This window comes from Ixodes scapularis, unplaced genomic scaffold (genome assembly GCF_016920785.2).
Source record: "Ixodes scapularis isolate PalLabHiFi unplaced genomic scaffold, ASM1692078v2 PGA_scaffold3__209_contigs__length_174095766, whole genome shotgun sequence".
Classification (NCBI taxonomy): domain Eukaryota; kingdom Metazoa; phylum Arthropoda; class Arachnida; order Ixodida; family Ixodidae; genus Ixodes; species Ixodes scapularis.
The window spans coordinates 83,198,380-83,220,181 of record NW_024609868.1 but is presented as its reverse complement, the minus strand read 5'-3'; the positions used below and the strand labels follow the sequence as shown (position 1 = coordinate 83,220,181).

Below are 21,802 nucleotides of genomic sequence, written 5' to 3'. Positions count from 1 at the left end.
AACGAACGAAAAGAAACCACGAGCGCCAAGCTCACAAAGAAAGCGGCGGGTTCTCGCAAACCCTTTCGGCGTCTAACCCCGAGCCCACAGCCAAGGAGTCACACACTACCGAGCAACTCGCCAACCTTGTTGCGCTAACTCCTCCTGCCGGTCCCGGGGCACAAAAATCAAAATTAAATATAAAAAAGACTAAGTAGAAGCGTCTACAAACCCCAGAAGCGTCTACAAAGCTGCAGCTAACAGTAAACTAAAAAAAAAAACAACGAAAAAAAACAACAGCGCAGGGTTCCTGGGCGTTTCGTCGTTGGCTCAGGTCCGAGGTCAGCTGATTCCCTGCGGAGGGAGGAAAGGGATGGTCCGCAGGGTTTATATTTAGGGCGCCAGGCCCCAGACGCTTCGAAAAACCCACAACTTGCTTTTCGAGCGGAGTTTGAAGAACGAGACCGAGGCCTGCTGAGCCCCCTACACGGGACAACACACCGGTCAGCTCGACGTTTCCTTCTGTCTCCCGATCGCACGAAAAGCACTCACCGGGGAGTGTTGGGCGGTTCCCAGTTGGGGTTCGTGTTTATTGAACTCGTGTGGTCGTCGGTGAAGCACCCCAGGGCGTAGGATGCCTCCGTCTCAAGTGGACATCGCCGGAACCGCCGGCAAGGCCGTCATCAAGGTGGTCCATCGGTGCACGGATGCAACGGAGAACCAGAATCTCGGTCAGTTCACGTGTGCGTTCGTCGCGGTTCGCAAGCTCACAATTAATTGCAACTCTAACGGACCACACTTAATATCCACTTTCCTCAGCTGCACCCTTCCCGCTTTTTTCCTTCACGCCTTTTCCACTATGTGGCATTCACTCCTCTGGAGTTACGAACTGGCTCCCTCAAGGGCTGTGGACAGCCCGAGTGAGGAGAACCTGCATAAAAATGTTTTCTTTTTTTGTTTTTTGTTTTTGTTTTTGTTGCACGAGTTTTTAGCAAGAACCAATACATCCTGCTCTAGCACTTTTTTCTTTGCTATAGTAACTGACAGGATGAAAACGGCAGAGAGGTATTTCACTTGTACCGTCTCCTTGGATAACCGTTCGGAGTGTTTCAAACTTCGAGCGTGCACGCGGAGCCAAAGCATGAAAGAGGGCAGCGAGTGAGCGCTGGAGGCTCGGCATTCGGGAGAGACATCATATCCGTTCTCGCTCTGTGGCTGACTATGATATTTTACGCATCTCCCGTAACGGACCATAGTCATTCGGAGAGCTGCTTTTCCCGGCCCACTTTACCTTGAGCTCGCACAGCGACTAGCTACTGCACACTGCACCCTCGTGTAGTGGTGGCGCTGCAGTCGGTATCGCAGCCTAGATTACAGAGAGTCTCCAACTGCTCAGTCCTGGTCACGTGGTTTATTGGCCACGTTTGCAGTACGAGCTGCGAGGAGGTGCCGAAGGCGTTGATCGCCTGCAAATGTCCTTCCATCTGCTTTCTTCCTCGCCACGGAAACACGCAGCGCAAGCACACTTGCGACCAACTTCCGCAGGAGGCGTCCGTGATTAAATTGCAAATGCCCTTGATGGTTTGAGGATGGACCCACTCTTACTCCAGCCTTCTATGCGCGAAGACAAAGGGATCGGCTTTGCGCTGGTTCGTGGAGCTTTTTGACCGCGGTGCGCTCTACACACGTTTTGAATTTTGAGTATGCCAAGGCAGTTGTAGTTTATAAGCTTACAAACAATTTACTCACTCTAAGACACCAAAGTCGGCAAAGCGAGTCATCCTAGCGCTCTATAAACTGGAAAACCGTGCCGCTTGCGCGTACTGCCACGAATTAAAAAGGGTTGTCACCACGTGTGTTCTGATTTAATATTGAATCTTTTACTACGATTTTACTAAACTGACTGGCGACGTACGTCTAAAAACGTGCTTTATTCGAGCTTTACTAATTCATTACTTGGTAAATATTGATATTTTTAATGTACAACAGCGCGCAAACTGGCCATTCTCTTGCTATCACTTCCTAACTTCCTTCTAAAAAAAAAAAAAAAAAAAATGTACCGAAAGAGAACAAAGCAAAGGTGAGAGCGAATAAGCCATATATTATTTCTTGATCCAATATACACGTTTAAAAAAATTCAATCACCGCCAGTCATCGAACATTCTTTGGGTCAAATGATTTTGATTTTAGTATGAGCGCAACATTCATCGTGCGCACTAAATTTCTATTGTTTTATGACTAAAATTAACAGCAATAACCCCATGTAGTTATCAGATATGTACATTTTAGTTTCTTTTAAATATAGAATTGTTTGCATAAGCTTAAGTTAATTACTAGGAATGTGTAAATACAAAAACATAAATTCGGTCACTTTTAAAGTATCTTTTAATAAAGAATTCCTTATAAGTGATCGAATGAACGGAAATAATACAGGAAAAAAAGAGGACACAAGTAATTCTTTAAGCCCCGGTTAAGACTACGCGCAGGTGATTAACAAAAATAAAAAAATAAAAAAAAGCCTAAGAGAGAACTTGCGAAAGTTGTTGCATTCCTGTTGTAAGACTTTCACTTGCTTCCACTTTACAAGGCCGTCAAAATTTCTAAAGAAGCAGCGACACCACGCGCTTTTGAACGCATCAAGCTGGCATCAAGTCACCTAACGTTTTTCGAAACTTCTCCAGACACCACGTGCTCGAACCGCTGCCGAAATGTTGACATTGGAGTGAAATTGGCCCCTCTCCAAATTTTCCCTCCGCGCCTTTTTATCTCGAAAGGATAACCGGAAGGAAGAGGAACGATCTCAATAAAAACTCCAGCACTGAATACATCATCAAGACGATATTGAAACAAATGAATGAGAAATTAAAATAATTTGACGCAAGAACAATGGCTTCCAGCTAAAGCAAGGCGGGAACAAATGGTCCGTTGTTTGCATAGCGCAGACAACAAGACATATGTGTGTAAGTACCTCGTTGAACACAACAAGGGCATCGCGATACACCCTCCTGCTCCCTTTGTGTACCTCGTGTGTTTCTGATACATGAAATCTCTTTTCACAGATGCCAGCACACATGCTCTGTTCTAGATACGAACAGGTGCAAATACCTTTTATTGTCTCGTACTTGCTACGGGTGAACGTTTCTGAGTAAGATAGGCTCGATGTAAGCTAAAATTCTAATGCAGGGACTCACACGCACCCAAATCACCACAAATCGTTGGATCTCGCTCTGAAAATGAAACAAAAAAGAAGTGGAACTGAAAACAAAAAATTAATTGGTCTTGATTTTTCGGCTTGAAATAGCCATGACGGCATTCAATCATGAAGGTGTGCATCTTGGAGTAAGGAAGAAAAAAAGGAAGCTTTAAAGGAAGGATTGAGATTAAAAAAAAATTAGCTTCATTAGCTCCTTTTTGAGGTAGCACCCTACAACCAGTTGGCTCCAGACTACTCTTTCACGATTAATTGATCTCCGAAAATTCCGTTCTCGATGAGGAGATATGAAAAGAAAGGACGAAGAGGTAAAGAGATTTAGCAGGTTAAAAAAAAAAAAAGCCTTCAGTCCAGGATGTTAAGCCACGTTCACACTGCTCACACAGCATTCAAAAGATGTTCACTGCAGGCACGATGAAAGAATTATGTGCGGACTTTTTTCAAGCATGTTCGAAGTACGTTTGCTTCACATATGCTTCGAAGTATGTCTGAAGACAGTTTTTGTATGACCAATGTTACCGTCATTGGTCATGTGACCGTCAGTGTCTGCGGGGTGTCTTTTGTATGACCGCGACTTCACGGTTCGACAGTCAAGATCTAAGTAGCAACATGAAACAAAAAGAAAAAAGCTTTAACAAAAATTGAACGGTGTACAGAAAAAAAAGAAATTAACGCAGAAGGCAGTGCCATAAATTATGCCAGTTCAAGGCCGCACGTTACAAATTCAACCCAAGCTTATCCGGGTTGTGAAATCCACAGAACCTATTTTTGACAAGAACTAACTGCATTCAACGTAGTCAGTAGTTTTTCACACTACCTGACAGACGTCTTCGATAAAAAAAGAAATAGAAGCTAAAAACAAGTTTCTGTGTGTGTGACTTTCCGCGACAAGCCGCAACCGGAAGGAGCTTCGGGTCTCCTGCCAGCTGGTCCCTGGAAGACAGTGGCGAGGATTCAGCCGTTCGGCACACGGACCCTCGCGGGGAGAATAATTGCGCAGAAAGATTACTCCTCGCTCTGCGCCTTGGGCACGGGTTCAAGAGCACGGGACACGTTATATACGCGACGAGTCGTTGCGCAGTTTGCGCGTGCTATAGCCGCTCCTCTGCTGTGTTTGGCACCAACTTGCCACTTCCTCAGGCAAGCGTCTCTGCCGCTAGTCCCTCGCGGGCCTTCGTTTTGTTTTGTTGCGAGGCGTTTTCCGACCTCAGCAACAGACGTCAGGGCAAAATAAAGAAGAAAAAAAGACTGCTAGCGGACCTCGAGTGCGGGCACTTGGTTGCGAAAGTTTGCGCTTCCTGGGATGCGCTAAATTAGGGTCTTCGCCCCTGGCAGCGGCGGCACTGAAAGACGAGCGAGCGAACGGTGACCGTTTGCTGTTTTGGACAAGCACGACTGCCGGCCAGATGCGCACAAGGTTGATGCTCGTTGGCAGCTGGTAGGGAACGCACAGACGGATGGTGCCGCTCAGTGAGGCGCAGCCAGGGGTCTCCGCTTTCGACATGCTGACAAGTCGAGGTGTCAGCACCACGCGCTTCATTGTCCCTCTTTACTGGATTCAGGATGGCCCCGCTAATTTTTTTAGTCAAGAGGTTATTTCATTACTGTGCTCCGCTAATCATTTTGGAGTCCAGGTGGAGCCATGGTTTTCTGAACTGCTTGCTTGGATAGAGAACGAAAGTGGTTGAATAGGAAAGACGCGATCGTTGCTCAATTGCTCAGTTGCTCGAAAGTCACTGAGAACATTGACTGTTTCTATGACATTTTCAGTACTATAGGCAGCTTAAGAACACAGGCCGTTGCGCGGCTTGAACATGTTCTTACCAGCGTGTCTTTCCAGTAAGAACGCCAAAGTTTCTTAACCCCCAGTGCCCATAGCCCGAAAGAAATATGAATAGGCGCGAACATAAAAAAGTGTACTTATTATATTATTTCATAAATACAACTCACTCTATTATTTAAAAAAAGAAATCATTTTTATTTGTTTCTCTACAATACATAAATCAGTCATGAATGAGATCAAAAAAAACATTTAGGCGCCGAGTGGGTGGTGTGAATCCTTACCAAAAAATAGGGTTCATTCTTTGGGTAGATAGTTTATGTATATATTAAATTTTAGGCGATAAAAATCTGACGGAGGAAAATGAAGGCCCCAGTAGTCTGGTCTAAGCTCCCGCTCTTTGCTCGCAGACCTCTCCGACTGCCAGCTGATGTCTTTTCCCGACGCCATCTTCCACCTGATGAGGAACACCGTCGTCCTGGCTTGTGACCTCTCCAGCAACGTTCTACGCAAGATTCCACCCAAGCTCCCATTGAAGTTCACCCACATCACAGGTAAGATAGATGGCGAACCCCTTCGTGCAGATCCCATCGATGTTGTAACACGTACAACCTTTGGTCGAATTAACAGCTCACTATCTTTATTCTTCTGTCCCACACCTTAACTCTACATAGTTCATCGTTTTTCGTAAACGCTGACAGCTGTTTATCAAATAAGGAGAAAATCATATCCTCCACTAGTCCAACACCTAATGTTTGACTTCGATGCTTGACCACGTCCACAGGCATGATTTTTAATGGCAGCTTACTTACGAGTGTAAAAAATAAGCAACATTCTTTAAGAAATAAGGAGGCCAACATCTTGGTAAACGTGACCGGCATAGCCCTGTGGATTCATAAGAAATTATTTGGCCTCTTTAAATCTTCTATGGAGTGGTGGTTTTCAGTGTTTATACACTATACAAACTATGCGTTTTTTTTTAAGTTGTACATGTTGCCCCTAGAAGCAGCAAATAACTTTATAACATGTGCTGTGCAGAACTGAACCTGGCCCACAACCGGCTCAGCACGCTACCGGAGGAACTCAAGGACATCCCCGAGCTTCGCAAACTGGACATTTCTTACAACGACTACATGTCCATGCCGTGGGTCATCTTCCGGTTGCCGAAGCTCACCTACCTGGACGCTCGCAAAAACTACATCTCTGGTGAGACCGAATTTCACGCCCTCTCATTGGAACATCAGTCATGGTCACCTTGCTTTTATATCCAAAACTAAATTTTAGAGTCGTAATGAGATTCCATACGACATGTGAACTTATTTCTTGCAAAACGCTTAGTCCATGCGGCTTCCAGGAGAGCTTTGTTTTATTTCGGAGTATCTGCGGTGCTTCTAAGTTTACGGGATTTTTCGAAATCAAAGTAGAAAATGAACACAAGCGCTATCAAAAGGCGCCATAGACAAGCGAATACCCCATGCTTCCGACATAAGATCTGAGCATTATTTACACGTGGAAACCCTTGAGCGAAGGGACAAAAAGGAGGGGACAAATAGAATGATTATTTACGTTTATGAGTTCCGGTTAGCATGCCATATAGTTCTCCAGGTGGTTAGCTAAAAGACCGGTTAGTGAGATATTTGTCGGAGATTTTTTTTATTACTGCTGTAAGACAACCGATCCCCTCTTATACTTTGAATCGCGCAACCATCAAGATCTCTGTAAATCCCAAACTTTGTTATTTCCGTAGAAGTCAATCGTCCCAGAAATTTTGACACCAACAGGCTCGGAGGATCTGCCGAAACAGAGCGATTGGATGTCACTTGGGAGCCAAGAAACGGCTTTTGTTTGTAAACAGTAAAATGATATATAATTTGACGAGATAAAAACGGTAGGGCGTCTTTTTCGAATGTCCCGGCCTCCAGGACGCGCACTTTGCCTTCCTTTCTGCTCTGGTTACGCGTGTACGCTAAATGCTTGCGAGAGACCAAGCGTTGCCAAAGGTAGGATCGAAGCTCGCGCTGGTGGTGGAACACCTAAAAGACCTTTCTGCCATTCTCATCTTCTTAGTGATTATAGTGAGGCTGATGACGCAGGGAAACTTCTACATGAAACGCTCGTCACTTGTTTGCAGACGTAGAGACGCCTCGGCTGCGAAACGTGAGCACGCTGCGGGAAGTGCATCTGGAAGAGAATCCGCTCTCGGAAGACGCTTGCCGCGCCCTCGAGAACCTTTCGTCGACCCAGATGGTCGTCCACGTCAGTCCACCCAACTCTTCTGATTCTGACGACGAGTCGTCTGACGAGTGAACCCACGCACGCCTCTTCTCCTGGCCATTTCATGCTGTTTGTGCTCCAGAGTGGAGCTACAGCTTGGGTTGGTTATGGGACCGAATCACACGTGAACGCTTCGTGAATCTCCAGTTGTGAAGGTGTTTGAGACCTGACATTTGATCGGCCGTGGGGACAGAGATAGAATGATCTTTTGCTCTATTGGTCTGCCACTGGCTGCAAGGTCGGCTCACCCAGCGTTTCGCGCGACACATCGATTGTGATCGTGTCTGGTCAAAGGAGAGAATGTCGGGGAAGTGTTCATGTTTGTATACATTTTTCTGAATGCGTGAAATGAATTTTAGAGCTTGCATCGTGACAAAAAGGCGGAAATCAGACAGCTCATAAATCGATACTTTGAGAACTTAATATTAATACGGAAGAGTATATACTGAAGTACAAATGAGGAAACACAAGCGCCCCTAACCTCCTAGTTTTGAAAACTCAAGAAACGACGACTCACCAAACTATGTTCTCAATGACTTACGGAAGTCACAGATAAAATAATTTAGTTTCATTTGGGGGTAATTTCAGTTTAAATTGCGGATTCTACTTTCTTGCACAAAAAGCATGTCCACATCCTACGTATATCTAGCGCAAACCGAAGGGAAAATACAACGGGCATTGTTATATCAACAACTCTCGCGATACTAGACAGAGCTGTCTTAAAAGAAGTTCTATCACAACTGAAAGCTAAAAACTTGAACGCCCGCGTTCACATATACATGCAAGCGATTGAGTGTGTATAGTAAAATGATGCGCAAAAAGATGCGCCAACTTGTACATATGTATTATACACGCGAATTAAGTTATCGCTGTACATAGATATATTTATTTTGCATACAGCACCGCATGAATTTGTGCGCGCTTGGAACTGTTGTTTCTTTGTTGTGGCTTATTTGAATATGTGCTCTCGTTTGCTGAATTTTACTTCTTTCCCATTGTTGTCTAGTAGCCTTCAAAGCGTGGGCAATGCTCCAAAATTAAATCGACAAAAACGGTCCACCACAGGACGTTGTTTTTACTGCTCTTCAGGTTCATGCATTTATCGGAAATTCCTTGAACACACAATATAAAATAAATCTGATTTATATCGTTCTGTTTGACAGCTGAGAGCGTCCTTAAAGTGTATTATAACTTTGGTCAACCATAGAAATAACGTCCGTGAGTCGTCTTGATTTTTTTTTTTTTTTTTTTTTTTTTTTGCGACGCATTTGCTGGAAGCAATGCTGGATCGACAGAGTTGAACCAGCATCGAGTATATATCAAGTGCCAACCAACCTCCCCTAGTAAAAGCAGTCACATTCTTAGCGCTGCGCAGTGAACAGTTTGGAGGCATCACTGGTGGAAACAAGACTTTGAGGCTTGGTATTGCTGCAGACAATATCTACAATGTTCTAATACTTAAAGTTTGCCTAAGACAACTCCGTGTCTTGGGCAAGCTCTGGGGAAGGTGGGAATTTTATATTTATTATAATTCAGTAAATATTTCAGGAGACCTCCAGTGTAAGTTGTGATGAATATCTCGTCAGAGGGGAAGACGATTCATATTTGGACAAGCTGTCATTCTGGAAAAAAAACATATCACAGTGAATAGCTTGAACCACAAAATCTGCGCAGCTAATTTTAAAAGACAATGATGTCTATTTTGGTTATTCTTCGGTATCTACTATCGCGCGGCGATTAGTTGAGTTGAGTCAACGCTCGCATTTTTTGTATTATTTTTTCACCTAGTCGGACCGAGCGCCACAGCTCGATAACAGCAGGTTGCAGAAGGCACAAGTGTTTGTACATGAGTCAGTTTTTTTCTTTGTATCCTGCGCGTATTCCAAACTTGTTCAATGGCGACTTGATCTCGTGCGTACGCGCACTTGGTGGTAGCCTCCTGAGCTTGACTCCAGCACTGAGCGATATCAGCTGGACAGTGTAAACCGCTTTTTGTGATCCCTGTTCATAAAACACGCTGACGCGTGAGTCGTTTGTTTGAGAAAAAAAAAAAAAAAGAGCAGCAAGCTCGGTAGTTTAATAAAATCAACGAAGTTGAGTAGCTTGTGTGTCATTGGTGTTTCTTCTGTGTGGATCTTTCTTTATACAATTTATTAATTTACAAGACCTTTTGTGATAACATCTACTATCATGACCCATTTAGGCGGGGGGGGGGGGGGGGGGGGGGTGCTGCACACTTCGCCTGAGTACCAAGGCTTTGAAAGCGATGGGCTTCTGCGTGTTAAAGATAATTCATTAAGTTGCAACGCTCGCGTTTACAACGACCAAAATAACGGAAACGGCCAAAACACCGAAACAACCGTGACTCGGGATTGGTTTGCAAAGGTATACCTCCTGCATCAGTTGCCACGTTGTCTGCGGCGAACACGTGTCACGGTTACTCCGTCGTTGACCTCGTTTCGGTTGCTGCGAACGCAATCGACACAAGTGCAAACCAGCCTTCATGCTGCGCTGGCACATAGAACTGTTGTTGCATCGTTTCCTGAGCCTTCCTCTTCGGGTTATATATTAAGCATCCCTACTTGCTCATGTCGTCTGACCAACAAGGATGCTATTGGAAGCATGCAAAAAAAAAGTTTCTGCACGGTGCGACTCCTAGCAGAAGCATTTCGCATTGAACACGACCAGAATGGCATAAATATTCGGTGTAGCAGCCAACCTTAGTTTATAGTTAATGTCAGGTTGCCTGAGCACAGCGCTGTGTTAAACGTTTGGGGTCACAGTCACCGCTAACATTTTTTACGCAAGACCCGGAAATTGAAAACACGGATCCCCTCCAGGCGCTGGCGGAACCCAAACCAAGTTCGTCTCCTCGATCCGCCGATAATAAGTGGACCAAAAGTTACTTCTAATGTAGATTTTATCAATTATTGGCACTGGTGAATGTAGTTTCATAGTAATTTTACAAACGTCGAACAGACAAACGCTTCGTGAAAGTACCTTCTAACGAAAACAAAACAAAACAAAACAAAACAAAACAAAACAAAAAAAAACACAGGGCGGTACGTCACAGCTGCTACCGCTCACAACTGCGGGACACACGACTGAACCCGAGCTCCGAGCCACTCGTGCGGGTCGAATGACGGAAAATACACCCAGGGCAACGCTGGACGAGGGTAGGTTACCAATGTCAAGGTGCCAAACTTTCACTACGGAGCTAGATCGAAAAACAAGACCGAGGGAAGGCGCAGAAGCGGCGAATACGCTGCGGGCACATTAAAAGTAAAGCCCCTTCATGTTTCAAAAATACCGCACGGTGCGTCGATAAGGGAAGGACGTGCAGCGTGCAGCTTTTGGAAAGATCATGGTGGCACCGCGCAGCACTGACCTATACTCTGCTTCACCTTGTGTTGTACCACAGGAAAGGCTACAAGCGCGAGCTCCTTGCTCTTGGACACATCTCGGCGGCACAAGCACTCGTGCACCGAGGGCAGGTGCAACGCTATGAGCTCGCGCTTCTAGCCTTTGCCGCGGTACAACATAAGGTGAAACGAAGTATAGATTTCCGACGCCACGTTCTTTCCAGAAGTGGCGCGCGGCACGTGTCTCGAGCACTTCCAAGACAGTGAATGGCTCCACTTTTTGCAGGATAGAGGGGCTTTAATTAAAGGAGCTCCAAGGGGGCAGCGCTTCACTTTGCGGCGTAACGTGGAAACTGTCAATGGTGACGCTGCCAATCAGCTGCCAAATAAAAACGTTAAGAAACACAAAACAGCGAAAAAACACTGTCTAGGTGGCGCAAGTCGCCGCCCGATTCAAAAGGTTCACCCTCATCCATCCATCCATCCAAGCTACAAAGGCGGAGTGGTGCGCTCCCTATACACCATCTTATCGTGGGTAGCGCCCTTTTAACGGGAACGCGACAGAACAGCACACGACAAAACAGCACGCGACAAAACAGCACGCGTCAAAACAGCACGCGTCAAAACAGCACAGCGTCAAAACAGCCCGGCGACAAAACAGCACGCGTCAAAATAGCACGCGACAAAACAGCACGGCGTCAAAACGGCACAGCGACAGAAGGGCACGTGCCAAAACAGCACGGCGTCAAAACAGCACAACGACAAAACAGCACGCATGTAAAAAGGCTGTAATAGGTAACGTTTTATGAAAACAAAACAGAACGTAAAGAAAATGGATTGGACAATGCATGGCATTATTTAGCAGCTAGTGGAGAAACAATAAAAAAAAATATACGCTGGCGGTGAAGGCAAGTCAGTGTCCCGAGTGCTGCTGCTGCTGCTGTGTGATTGCTAAAAACAAATAAAGTTAGCAGTAGTTACTACTACTTAACTACGCTAATCTCTGTAGAGATTGGGTAGTTAGAGGGAGATACCTTCGCGTCGATGTTGGCTGCGTTGTCTGGTCTTTTTTGAAGTATCAGGGAAAGAGGAAAAGTTTTTGGGAAAAAAAATATCCATAAGTTCAAGTTATGAACTGCCTGGTTTGTGGCGGTCCGGTCAGGTTCCGCAGTACTTATCGTTTCGTAATTACCACCTAAGCGCAGAACGTCCCCCCCCCCCCCGCCCCCCCCCCCCCCCCCCCCAACAATAAAAGTGGTAGATGCGCCGATTACACATGCACTGATAGGACCGGTATGATAAGGTGACTTTAATGTGGAGCGTATTCAAGGTGTACCATGGGCACCGATTCTGCGGGGATCATTCGCCTTGAATAAAATCTCTTGGAAACACGCGGCTGGAGCTTGCAGGCGAGAAGTTGTAAGGTTTTGAGTTAAATTCACAGATTATTGCGGACGAAGGGCCTTGATCGAGTGGAAACCGGTGGAGCAGTAACATGCCGCAGCCTCAATGCTGTGGCCTTACACTGCAGCATCGGCTGAACACACCGTTGCCGCACACGCTTTCTGTTTTTTTTTTAAATTTTCTTTTAACAACTAACGACAGCACATTGCCGTGCGATTGAAATATTTATTGTAGACGATATCACCAGCAAACTTGCGCGTCAAATTGAGCAAAACTGCTCGAAAAAATTGCAGTGGCTTAGCTCGGTTAGGCCAGAATATACGTAGCATGAGCTTATGCGAACAAAAGGAGAGGCGCTATCAAGCGGCTCTGGTGCAGCGTCAGACTTGGCTACTGCGCAACAGAGGCGCACAGCTGGGCACGCGGTGGCGCCAGTGCGTCTGCCGCGGCTATGATGTCACTCCTCTGGAATGCGCAGACCGGCGAGGCGTGCGCGGCGGCGGCCCCGGCGCGCCAGCTGTGCGCCGTGTGACGTCACTGCTCCTCGCGCATGCGCAGCACGGAGCACGGCTCATTATGCGAGCCACGCGAAACTGCTCAACCTCGGCCAGTCTAGCTCACGCTACAAAATAGACAGAATACGCACCAGCGGGGGGCTTCGGTACTGCACAGGGAACCGTCATGCGCGCATCGAGTATACTCCCCACTCCGAACTTGTTTCCAAAAAAACAGATTCGAAAAATTGGCCGTCGACAAGTTTGCTTTCGACGAATTGGCCTAGAAGCTCAATTCCTTTACAGTGCCTTATTTGAGACGTGCATTTTTTAACTTCAAACGCTATATTTAGGGTTCAGGGTTTTCGGGTTAAACCGAATATAACCGGTAAAAGTACGCCGAATTCATGTTTCCAAATTTGGTCTTAACTGAAAAAGTTCAGCATTTTTAGGGCGTTTGGAGTGGTGTGTGTGTGTGTGGGGGGAGGGGGAAGGGGGGGCAATGTGACTCATAACTAGGGTTTCGTGTTTTCGGATAAATTCGAAAAGAAGCCCGGTAAAGGTTTCGTCTATTCAGATTTATCTGATAAATTCTGAATTTCGATGTGCCAATCCCCTTCCCCTTCCCCCCTCTCTCTCACACACACACACACACAAATATATATTACAATTAATGGTTTAATCAGCGCGTAGAGTAAATGGTCCTGGGAAAATGCCACCACACATATCTTTCAAATTTCGTTCAGGACAACAGGTCATTGTACTATCGAGTCAAGACAAAAGTCACTGTTTATGTTTCCAGTTTGGGTCATACTATTTGTGCCTGAGAGGAAGGAGAGGCTGTGTTTTTGTAACTGTGAAAGCTATGGACCATAGAAATTACATAAAACTGGGGAGAGGACAGTTGAAACTTCTCTACTTCATCCTTTTCCACTCTACCTCTTGCGGCCGTGTGGTAGGTTGATGGAATAGCATGGAATGAATACAGACTTCCCAGAGACTACCTCTAGTAGGTTATTAATTTTAAGGTATCGACATTTATCGAAATAACACTTGTGTGCCACTTTTGTTCGAGGACAAATTAGTATTGTCAGTTGTTATGGCACCAACGCCAAATCCAATTGAAAAAAAAAATTAATTGATACAATCGCGTTTTTTTTTCTTTTTTGTCCAGCAAACGTTTACATTTGGATATTATTTGTTTGCTTTTAATAAGAAACACTGCGAAATTGAGCTCCGAATTTTGGAGCATTCGGAATCAAACAAAAATAAACTATGATAAACTCCGAATTTTCGGCAAAAAATAAACTCAGAAAAACACCCTCCGAGCTTGACGAAAACTAAACTCCGAAAACACGGAACCTGACTCATTATTGACCATATGACCACTTCCTTTCGCAGTTTTCAGCTTGTCTGCGAGATCGGTCCAACTTTCAACAAAAGCCCCGGGGGCGCAGGGGTTTTCAGGACGAATTCTGGGTTTTTGACCTGATAGGGATGTGTGCCGAATTCTTTGTTAAAAGAAGAGAGTTTAATGGTGAAATTAAACAACGGAAATTAAAAGCGTCTGTAAATGCCGCGCATTGTTTAACACCCCTAGATCCGTCTACTAGAGGAGGGCATAAATACGAGTGTTTTATTGTGTTTTCTGCCGTCGGCGGGAATTTATTACCTCTCGCAGTCGTGAAAATCGGGGAAAACGCAACGAGTAGAATGCTTGCTGATTTCTGCATTTTGATATTTGCCTCTCCGACCGAAGGGGTACTGAAGCTCATGCTCGTCCTGTGTACAAATACGAGCACACGACGATAATGTCAGATCACGATAAGGCCCCAGTGCGTCTTACAGAACAGGTCGCGTCGGCTGCCAAAGACGGCAACAAATAAGAAGACCAGTACCTGGAACTCAATAGACATTTTACACAAACGCTTTTAATTATTGCATTTCCGTTAGTATACTGGTTTTCGCCAATAGACCTAGCTAATACAACTGAGAAGTTTACGAGTTTAGAAATATTCACCGCAATAAACCGAAAACTTGTGTTTGGAATAAAAACCGAAAAAAGTGCGCGGAATTTCAAATAATACAAACCGAAAATGCTGAACCCTAGCTATATTGTCAATGTCATGTTTTGACGCTCTGCTGTTTTGTCGCTGTGCTGTTTCGACGTCATGCTGTTTTGACACCGTGCTGTTTTTGCCCGTGCTCTTCTGTCGCTGGGCCGTTTTGACGCTGTGCTGTTTTGTCGCGTGCTATTTTGACGCGTGCTGTTTTGTCGCCGTGCTGTTTTGACGCTGTGCCGTTTTGACGCGTGCTGTTTTGACCGTGCTGTTTTGTCGCGTGCTGTTATGTCGTGTGCTGTTCTGTCATGGTGCTCCTTTTAACTACCATAGCGCCATCTAGCAAGCGTCAGGTTCCGTGGCCATGCTGACTCATCATGGCCGCATGAGCCTGACGGACCGAACCGAATCGAAAATTTTATCGGTTCGGTTCGGGTTTACGGCTTTCGGTTCGGTCCCGGTTCAGTTCCAGGGAGCAAATATAACGGTTCGAACCGGTTCGAACCGGTTTGAATCGATAAATTGATAATATATTTCCCGACCTGTTTACAATAGGCACTATTTCAAACGTGAAACAAGCAAGTTTTATGTAAAATAAAATTTAGATTAACATACAAAACGTCGTGTTCATACGACTGAACGTCCATTTGTTTACGACAGTTGCAGTCGCATATACAGGGTGTTTCTTTTTAAGCTTAACAAATTTGTTTAAAGAAAGCCGCGAAAGCTTTAGTATTGATAGCGTAAAAAATTGCGTCACTATTTTCGTGCATTCACTGGCACTAGGGTGTACTAGAACTGGGGCGTTCTGCCGCAGGGGCTTGGTGTGGCGCTGCCAGTCACAGCGGTGCCAGGAGGCCGGTCGAGCAGCGTTTAGCGAGGCTGGGTTGGGGCATGTTGATGCGACTATTTCTTCTTGTTTTGCGGTGTTTTTAAAACGATACAATATTGTGTTGCTGCTAACTGTGCTGAAGAGACAAGGGACTCACAACAATATCAAATACTGCGAAGAAAAACACAAAGCGGCGTGTTTTTTTTTTTTGTGCCGGGGTGAGACGTGGGTGCGACGTGGCACATGCCAAAGGAAATTCCTTGCTTCGGACGTCGAGCGACACCTCTGTTCACGAAATGGGATCATCTGATTCTAAGAAAAAATTCGACTGTGTCACGCGATTGCATTACTTTCTGAAGGAATAAAAAAAAAAAACGGTTGCAGAAAAAAGAGTTGTCTAACAAGAATGTGTGACCTGTGGGACATGTCAAAGAAAACAAGTTTTTTCAAGTGGGATTGCTCTTCAGCAAAAACTGCAGTTTAATCTGTTCCTTTTATCCTGCCAGTCTTGGGGTTCTGGGAACCATGGAGTTCCCTATACCCCTATCTGGGCCTAGCTTCAAGCAGGCAGTGGGAGTCGTCGTCACCAATGGCGGCGGCTACCCGGATACGAGGAACCGAGGCTCTATTCCCCGAAGCGGGCGGCTCTCCCTCGCCCACGTAGGGTGAATTTGCCGCCGGCGCACCCTTGGGAGTGATAGTAGACGCGACCCATTTTCGGAACACCTTTCCAAAAAACGCTCCTAGGCCGCTGCCATGTTGCTGATGCTGATGCGGCTGGTGCGACTCTCGCGCCCTCTATCAGCTAGAAATTTTCTGCCACTCTCTTGGACTGTGAAGACCCGCTCGGCGCGGTTCTCTACCTATGTGTTTTTGCGGTTTTGTATGCGACGTTTTCTCGCCCCTCTTGAAACTTTCCATTTAATTTTTTTATGCATGCTGCGTACCCTTTCAGTGTTATCTTCCATTGTGAGAAATAAGGCTGGTAAGTGCCCGCCATACAAGCTTTTCTGCTCGACCATCACTGGAAATGAAGGAGGTGAAGGGCGTCCAACGACCCTCGATGCGATTTTGAGAACATTGTTCTCCCCCTCCCAAAGATTATCCGCGTAGAATCCTCAGTCATCTTCAAAAATAGTTGTCCGGGTTGGGGTGGGAAACGGATCAGTCGCGTTCGCTCCTTTTCCTTGGTGCTGTTGTGAAAAAAGGAAGCTCTCCCCAAAACGTGCCCCAAAACGAAGTCATCTTGGATTCCGTCCGATCATCAAGATGTGACTGTCGTCGACTCTGACTGTGTTATTTGAGATCTTTCTCAAATAAATTATATTTGGATAATGCTGCATCGTGTGGTAAGTACAATATATTATTTGAATGCTAACACTTTCTAAATTGTATGTCCGTGTCCTGTCCATCGGTAAACACGTTATTTGTGAGCGTGAAAAATGTATGCCTTTCGGCTCTCTTCTGTTGTAATTTATTTTTGACAGCTAAGCGCTTTGTCGTTTGTCATGCGGCGATTCGCGCGGAGCCATCAAAACTTATCGGAAAAAAACACGAAAAACTAGAACTATACATTCAAGTCGCATTCGTTCTGTCGCGCGCGTACCCAACAAAAAGAGTTTATAGGTTTTTTATTGTTTTTTTTTCTTCAAATGTGGTACAATGCTTTCTCGGTGACCTCGGGAAAATACATGCACCATGAAACACAAAATACAGCGGGAAAAGATGAGAATTTGTCCGCCAGCAGTGTTTGAAACTGCGCCTACGCAGGCTGCGCCTATCAAAATCACAGTCCACTCGGTTAGGGTTAGCAGGGACGCCGATGAGAGTCTAGACTCAAACCCAGTGACTGGGCTCAAAAACGGTTTGCTGCCCCTGGGGTCGAGTGTTTCTTGAAAAGGTGTATACTACTGGCCTCCCCCGGGCCCGTTCATATTCCCACAGGTTACATAAGCCGGCGCCGAAGGGTCAGCTAGGGCCGGGGGCTCTCGTCGGTGGAGACGCTGACTCTACGGAGCTCGCATTTTCTTCGTGGGCCTCCGACTTCCCGCGAATCTGTATAAGGCGGCAGCGCGGAAAACCGACCGGGTGATACTGGCAATTCAGCCAGCGCCCAGACGTTTCCTGGCTAAGAGCGAAGCGTGTTGCCATTTGAGTCAATAAACACGTGGAAAACGGACTCACTGTGTTGGTGTTGTCTCTCGTCCACCGGTGCCCAAAAAGGCAGCCAATGGACGAACCCGGCCGTAGCCGCGCAAAGAGCGGACTACGGAGTGGGTATTTACCTCAATGAGGGACCAGGGGTAAAGTTGGAAAACCCACAGTGTTTATTTTCATATGACGCGTGCTCATTAAGTAAAATCAATTAAGATAATCCCTGGTCAATAAGCTTTGACCGAGAATGCAGAAGTAAAAAAAAAAATCTTGGTTTTCATCCATTCTACACAAACATGTATTGACACCACAACAAAAGCTAGGTATTCAAAGGTCCGCAAAATGTGCAGCTGTCTAAAATAATTAAACGAGCTTTCAACCTAAGTGGAGAGGAAAGCATCGCATATCATATCCCACTAAAACTTAATTTTCCCAATGATATAGACAATTATTTTGTTATAACAGCAAAAAAAAAAAAAAAAAGAATCTAAAAAAGCGAAACTATGTAAGCAACTGACCGCTCCCAAACGGCATTTGCGCTTTGAACATAAGCTTCTGCTGATTGCGCAAGTCACGCTTTTTCACAGGGGTGTGAGATAGTATGGAACTTTTTCTTTCGCACAGCTGAGCAAACAAAAATAAATGAAGAATAAGAGTGTTTTCACGTCGAATAAGGCAGCTCTGCTACGACCGCCAGGCCTCTGTCAGCCGTCGGATGGCCGCGCTGTGCCCCACAGCGCCCTCATCGGCGTGCTCGCACATCGCGACACACTCGCTGTCGCCGGACGGCACACCTCCCCATGCTAGTATTCGCTACCATGGGGCACCAGTCGGGGCGCTAAGCTTGCAATTGGGGACGAGATCGAACAGTCATGCCTCTGGTGGCATGCTTCAGCTGTGTGGGCAACAAACCGAATTTTCTTGTTTGTTGTTCATCAGAGAAATCGAAGATGACGATTCGAAGACCGCTCCTCGTGCGTCCAAAGCACTAGTCAAAGTGAAGCGCCCGTGCCGAGACCGTGCTCGGCGAGGTTCAACTCCTTTGTTATACTCTGTTAGTAAACACCAGGCTCTGTGGACAACAAGCTCGATAAAGCGCCCCTTATAGTTCGATCTCCTGCCCAATAGACCTTTCCGGAAATATGTGGTGCCCCCAACGTCTGCTTTACGCACGTGACATTTGTCCGAAATGATGATGTGAATTATCCGAGATGCGAAGACAAGGGTTACTTTGGTTTAACAGTTCGTGATTTCAGAAAGCAGAGAAAGCAGAAGAGCAAAACAGACTATCTATCTATCTATCTATTTATATATTTATATATATATATATATCCTGCTAGCACATACGAAGCGTTCGAGCTCGCACAAGCGTACACCCGAACAGTATTACACTTCCCCTCGTTTCAGTCGCTTGGAATTTTCCAGAAAGCTCTATTGTCTATAGACCAGTGTTAGACAAAATACTCAATACAAGTATTTAAGTTAAGTTACTAAATACCTGCTTCATAAAGTGTTTAAAATACTACTCAAGTTACTTTCACGGCAAAGTATCATGAGTAGAGTACAAATACTTAGAAATGTAATTCAATTACTTTTGAAGATACTTCCGCATGGCGTAATTTGTATCGATGTCAGTGACAACGACAATTATACAGCTGCGCCAATCTGGGTTACCAGAATGGTTTATTATCACGCAACAACACAAAACGAAAAAAAAAAAAGAAGTATCGTAGAGCTATTTTATGCAGTCCTACTATAAGGAGCAGGATATTGTCACGACTGAGAAATGATGAGGCGGCGAATGACTGAAGAAACTAAACGTTTAATGGGGCGAACTTATGCCCAAAGCAAAATAGAGAAAGGCTAGCGTCGCAGGTGTCGATGTTGGCGAAACAGCAGGATCGAGCGCTGGGGCGAGACCACGGTGTAAGATACATCCTTTAGGTGAGGACACGGCAGGGCTGAACGCGCGGCGCGAGGAATCAGATAGTGTTTGTTCGACGGGCATCCGAAAGGCTGCATAATTCCGCGGCCACCGTGCCCGCGGCTGACAGTGTCTCCGGCGGCCAAACGGCGAATCTGTATGAGAGCGAAAAAAAATATGTCGTTGCCATGACACCCCGGTACATCGTGGTCTTTCTGCACGAGCGAGAACTTCACTTGAGCGCTGCGCGTGTGGAGCATGAGGCGCCACGAGCCGTCTTTGCCGTGCCCACGGGTCGACGAGTCATCTGCCGGCGCCGCTTGAAACCAAGTGAGAGGGAGAAAGAGAGAGAGAGTGAAAAGCGAACTTTATCTGCGCTGCACGAGGAGCGCGCTGTCCTCACCTGAAGTAATAGGGAGTTTTAGCGAGTCGTTTTTCAAGCACACGGTTCCGAAATCACGAACGGTACAGCTGGTCCGTTCCGTGAAACCGTACGTCAAATTTCACATACTTTAGCGAATCGTGAAAGTGGCGCGACCGTGTAAACGATGATGATGATCGTACTTAACGGTGGCGCCATCTTCTAGTAAACATGTGAAACATTCTGCAACGTGTAAATCCGTGCCGACGGCACCGACGGTGGCGGACACCGTGGTGGCGGCTCGTGTTTCCGGCGTATGACTGATGTAAACAAGACGGCCGACGTAACATTTGCCAGTCGGAATTTCAAGAACTGCGAAGCTAGGTAGAGTAAAAAGTGTCTGAGCGGCCGTAAAGGTATGTGGTGTGTCTCCGTCATCTTGAACTTGAACAATCGTTCACGTTGTGTGCCGTCGAACCAAATAATTTCGTCTGCTCGCGTCGCCACGGCAGCTAGTCTGCCCGCAGATCGCGAAAATTTACTAGCATGCGCAGTTTACACCATTCACTATCGCTTACCATTGTGAGCAGTCCTCGAAATGATTTGGTTCAACCTCTCAAATGAAGCAGGCTAACAGGATGGCAAATCGCCTCCCGCTGTCCTAAGCCTAACTCCAGATGGCTGGGTCGGCGAAGACCGACCGCCATCTTTTTTTTACCCGAGTCGTGAACGGTGCTGGCTGCGTTGCGGTGACGACTCCAGCGGCCGGAATGGGAGAAACGAACAAGAAGAGCCTCCCGACTCCCCGAACGACTCGCGCGCGCATGCGCAGTGGCGTCCCGGATGCGTTCGAGGGTGAACCGTTCGTGTGGAAACGACCTGCTGAAACTCCCTATTATCTTACACCGTGGGCGAGACTGACTCCGGACCGCCACTCGGAGCACCTTTTGTACCCGCGTGGGTTTGTGGAACATGCGGCGTAGAAAGTTCGGCTCGTAGAACATTCGTAACTCGATCAGACGACAAGGTTCTCGAAATTACGAACATGTCAAGTTGAAGGAATAAATAAAAGAGGAGTTCGCTCCCTGGCATCAAACCCGGAGCCTCCGCGCGAGAGACAAACGGGGTAACCATTCGGCCACGCGCTCGCTGGGCAACGCGCGCGGCAATATCACTGATAGATGTTACAAAACATTTCTGAGTCAACAAGAAAGAGGTCGCTTTAACTATTGGGGAGATCAGACCGTGGCGCCCCAAGCGGTTAACTTTAGAGCTACATGGATGGGGACAACTAATACAATGACTCAGCGCTCCGCTGACTTAACCGAACGCGGCGTCAGCGTTCGGCTGGAGTTCGTGTTCTGCGGTGAGGGGGAGAAGGGACTCTTTTGTTACCACTTCGGCCTGCACAACCAATGCAGCATGCACTGTGCCCAGCTCAGCACAAAAGCCTAAGTGGTTTAAGCTCGCATCCTATGACGGCTGCTTTTGGGGAGAGATCCATTTTTACATCACACTGTGCCGCGTGCTCAATTAAAAAAGATGACATGAACATGCCCACAAGGGTTGTGGGCATGTACACAGGCCTTGTGTTGAGTAAACACCGAGGTGTGTGTGTGTGTGTGTGGGGGGGGGGGGACAAACGGGTCAGAACGCCTCGCCAATAGTGACATCGCTGAATATCACGTCCTGCGGCGCACCTTAGACGCATCGTTTAACTACAATCCATATTTCCTGTATGGAGAGTTCACTATAAACGAACTTGGGATACGGATATGAATGTATGGATAATAAAGCGAACCCACATAATAGCCACGGCAGCGGCCTCACCTTCTTCTAGTAGGTTGCGTTCAGAAGGGCACGCAACGTTGAGGGACACTTTGTTGGCATTTTGAGAGGTCATCCAGCTCGTAGTTTATTTCCTGTACTGTTCCCTGCTTATGAATGTTCGCTTAGAAACAGTGTTC

At 46.3% G+C, this 21,802-nt stretch overlaps 1 protein-coding gene across 1 annotated transcript; it reads left to right on the top strand.

Moving 5' to 3' along the window:
• The first annotated feature begins 395 nt into the window (after positions 1–395).
• Positions 396–9,346, top strand: LOC8027053 (leucine-rich repeat-containing protein 20). The gene is made up of 4 exons (XM_002406977.5): positions 396–710; positions 5,381–5,524; positions 6,009–6,176; positions 7,102–9,346. The coding sequence occupies exons 1-4, from the start codon at positions 614–616 to the stop codon at positions 7,275–7,277; spliced, it is 585 nt and encodes a 194-aa protein (XP_002407021.3). The 5' UTR covers positions 396–613; the 3' UTR covers positions 7,278–9,346.
• The last annotated feature ends 12,456 nt before the right edge of the window (positions 9,347–21,802 follow it).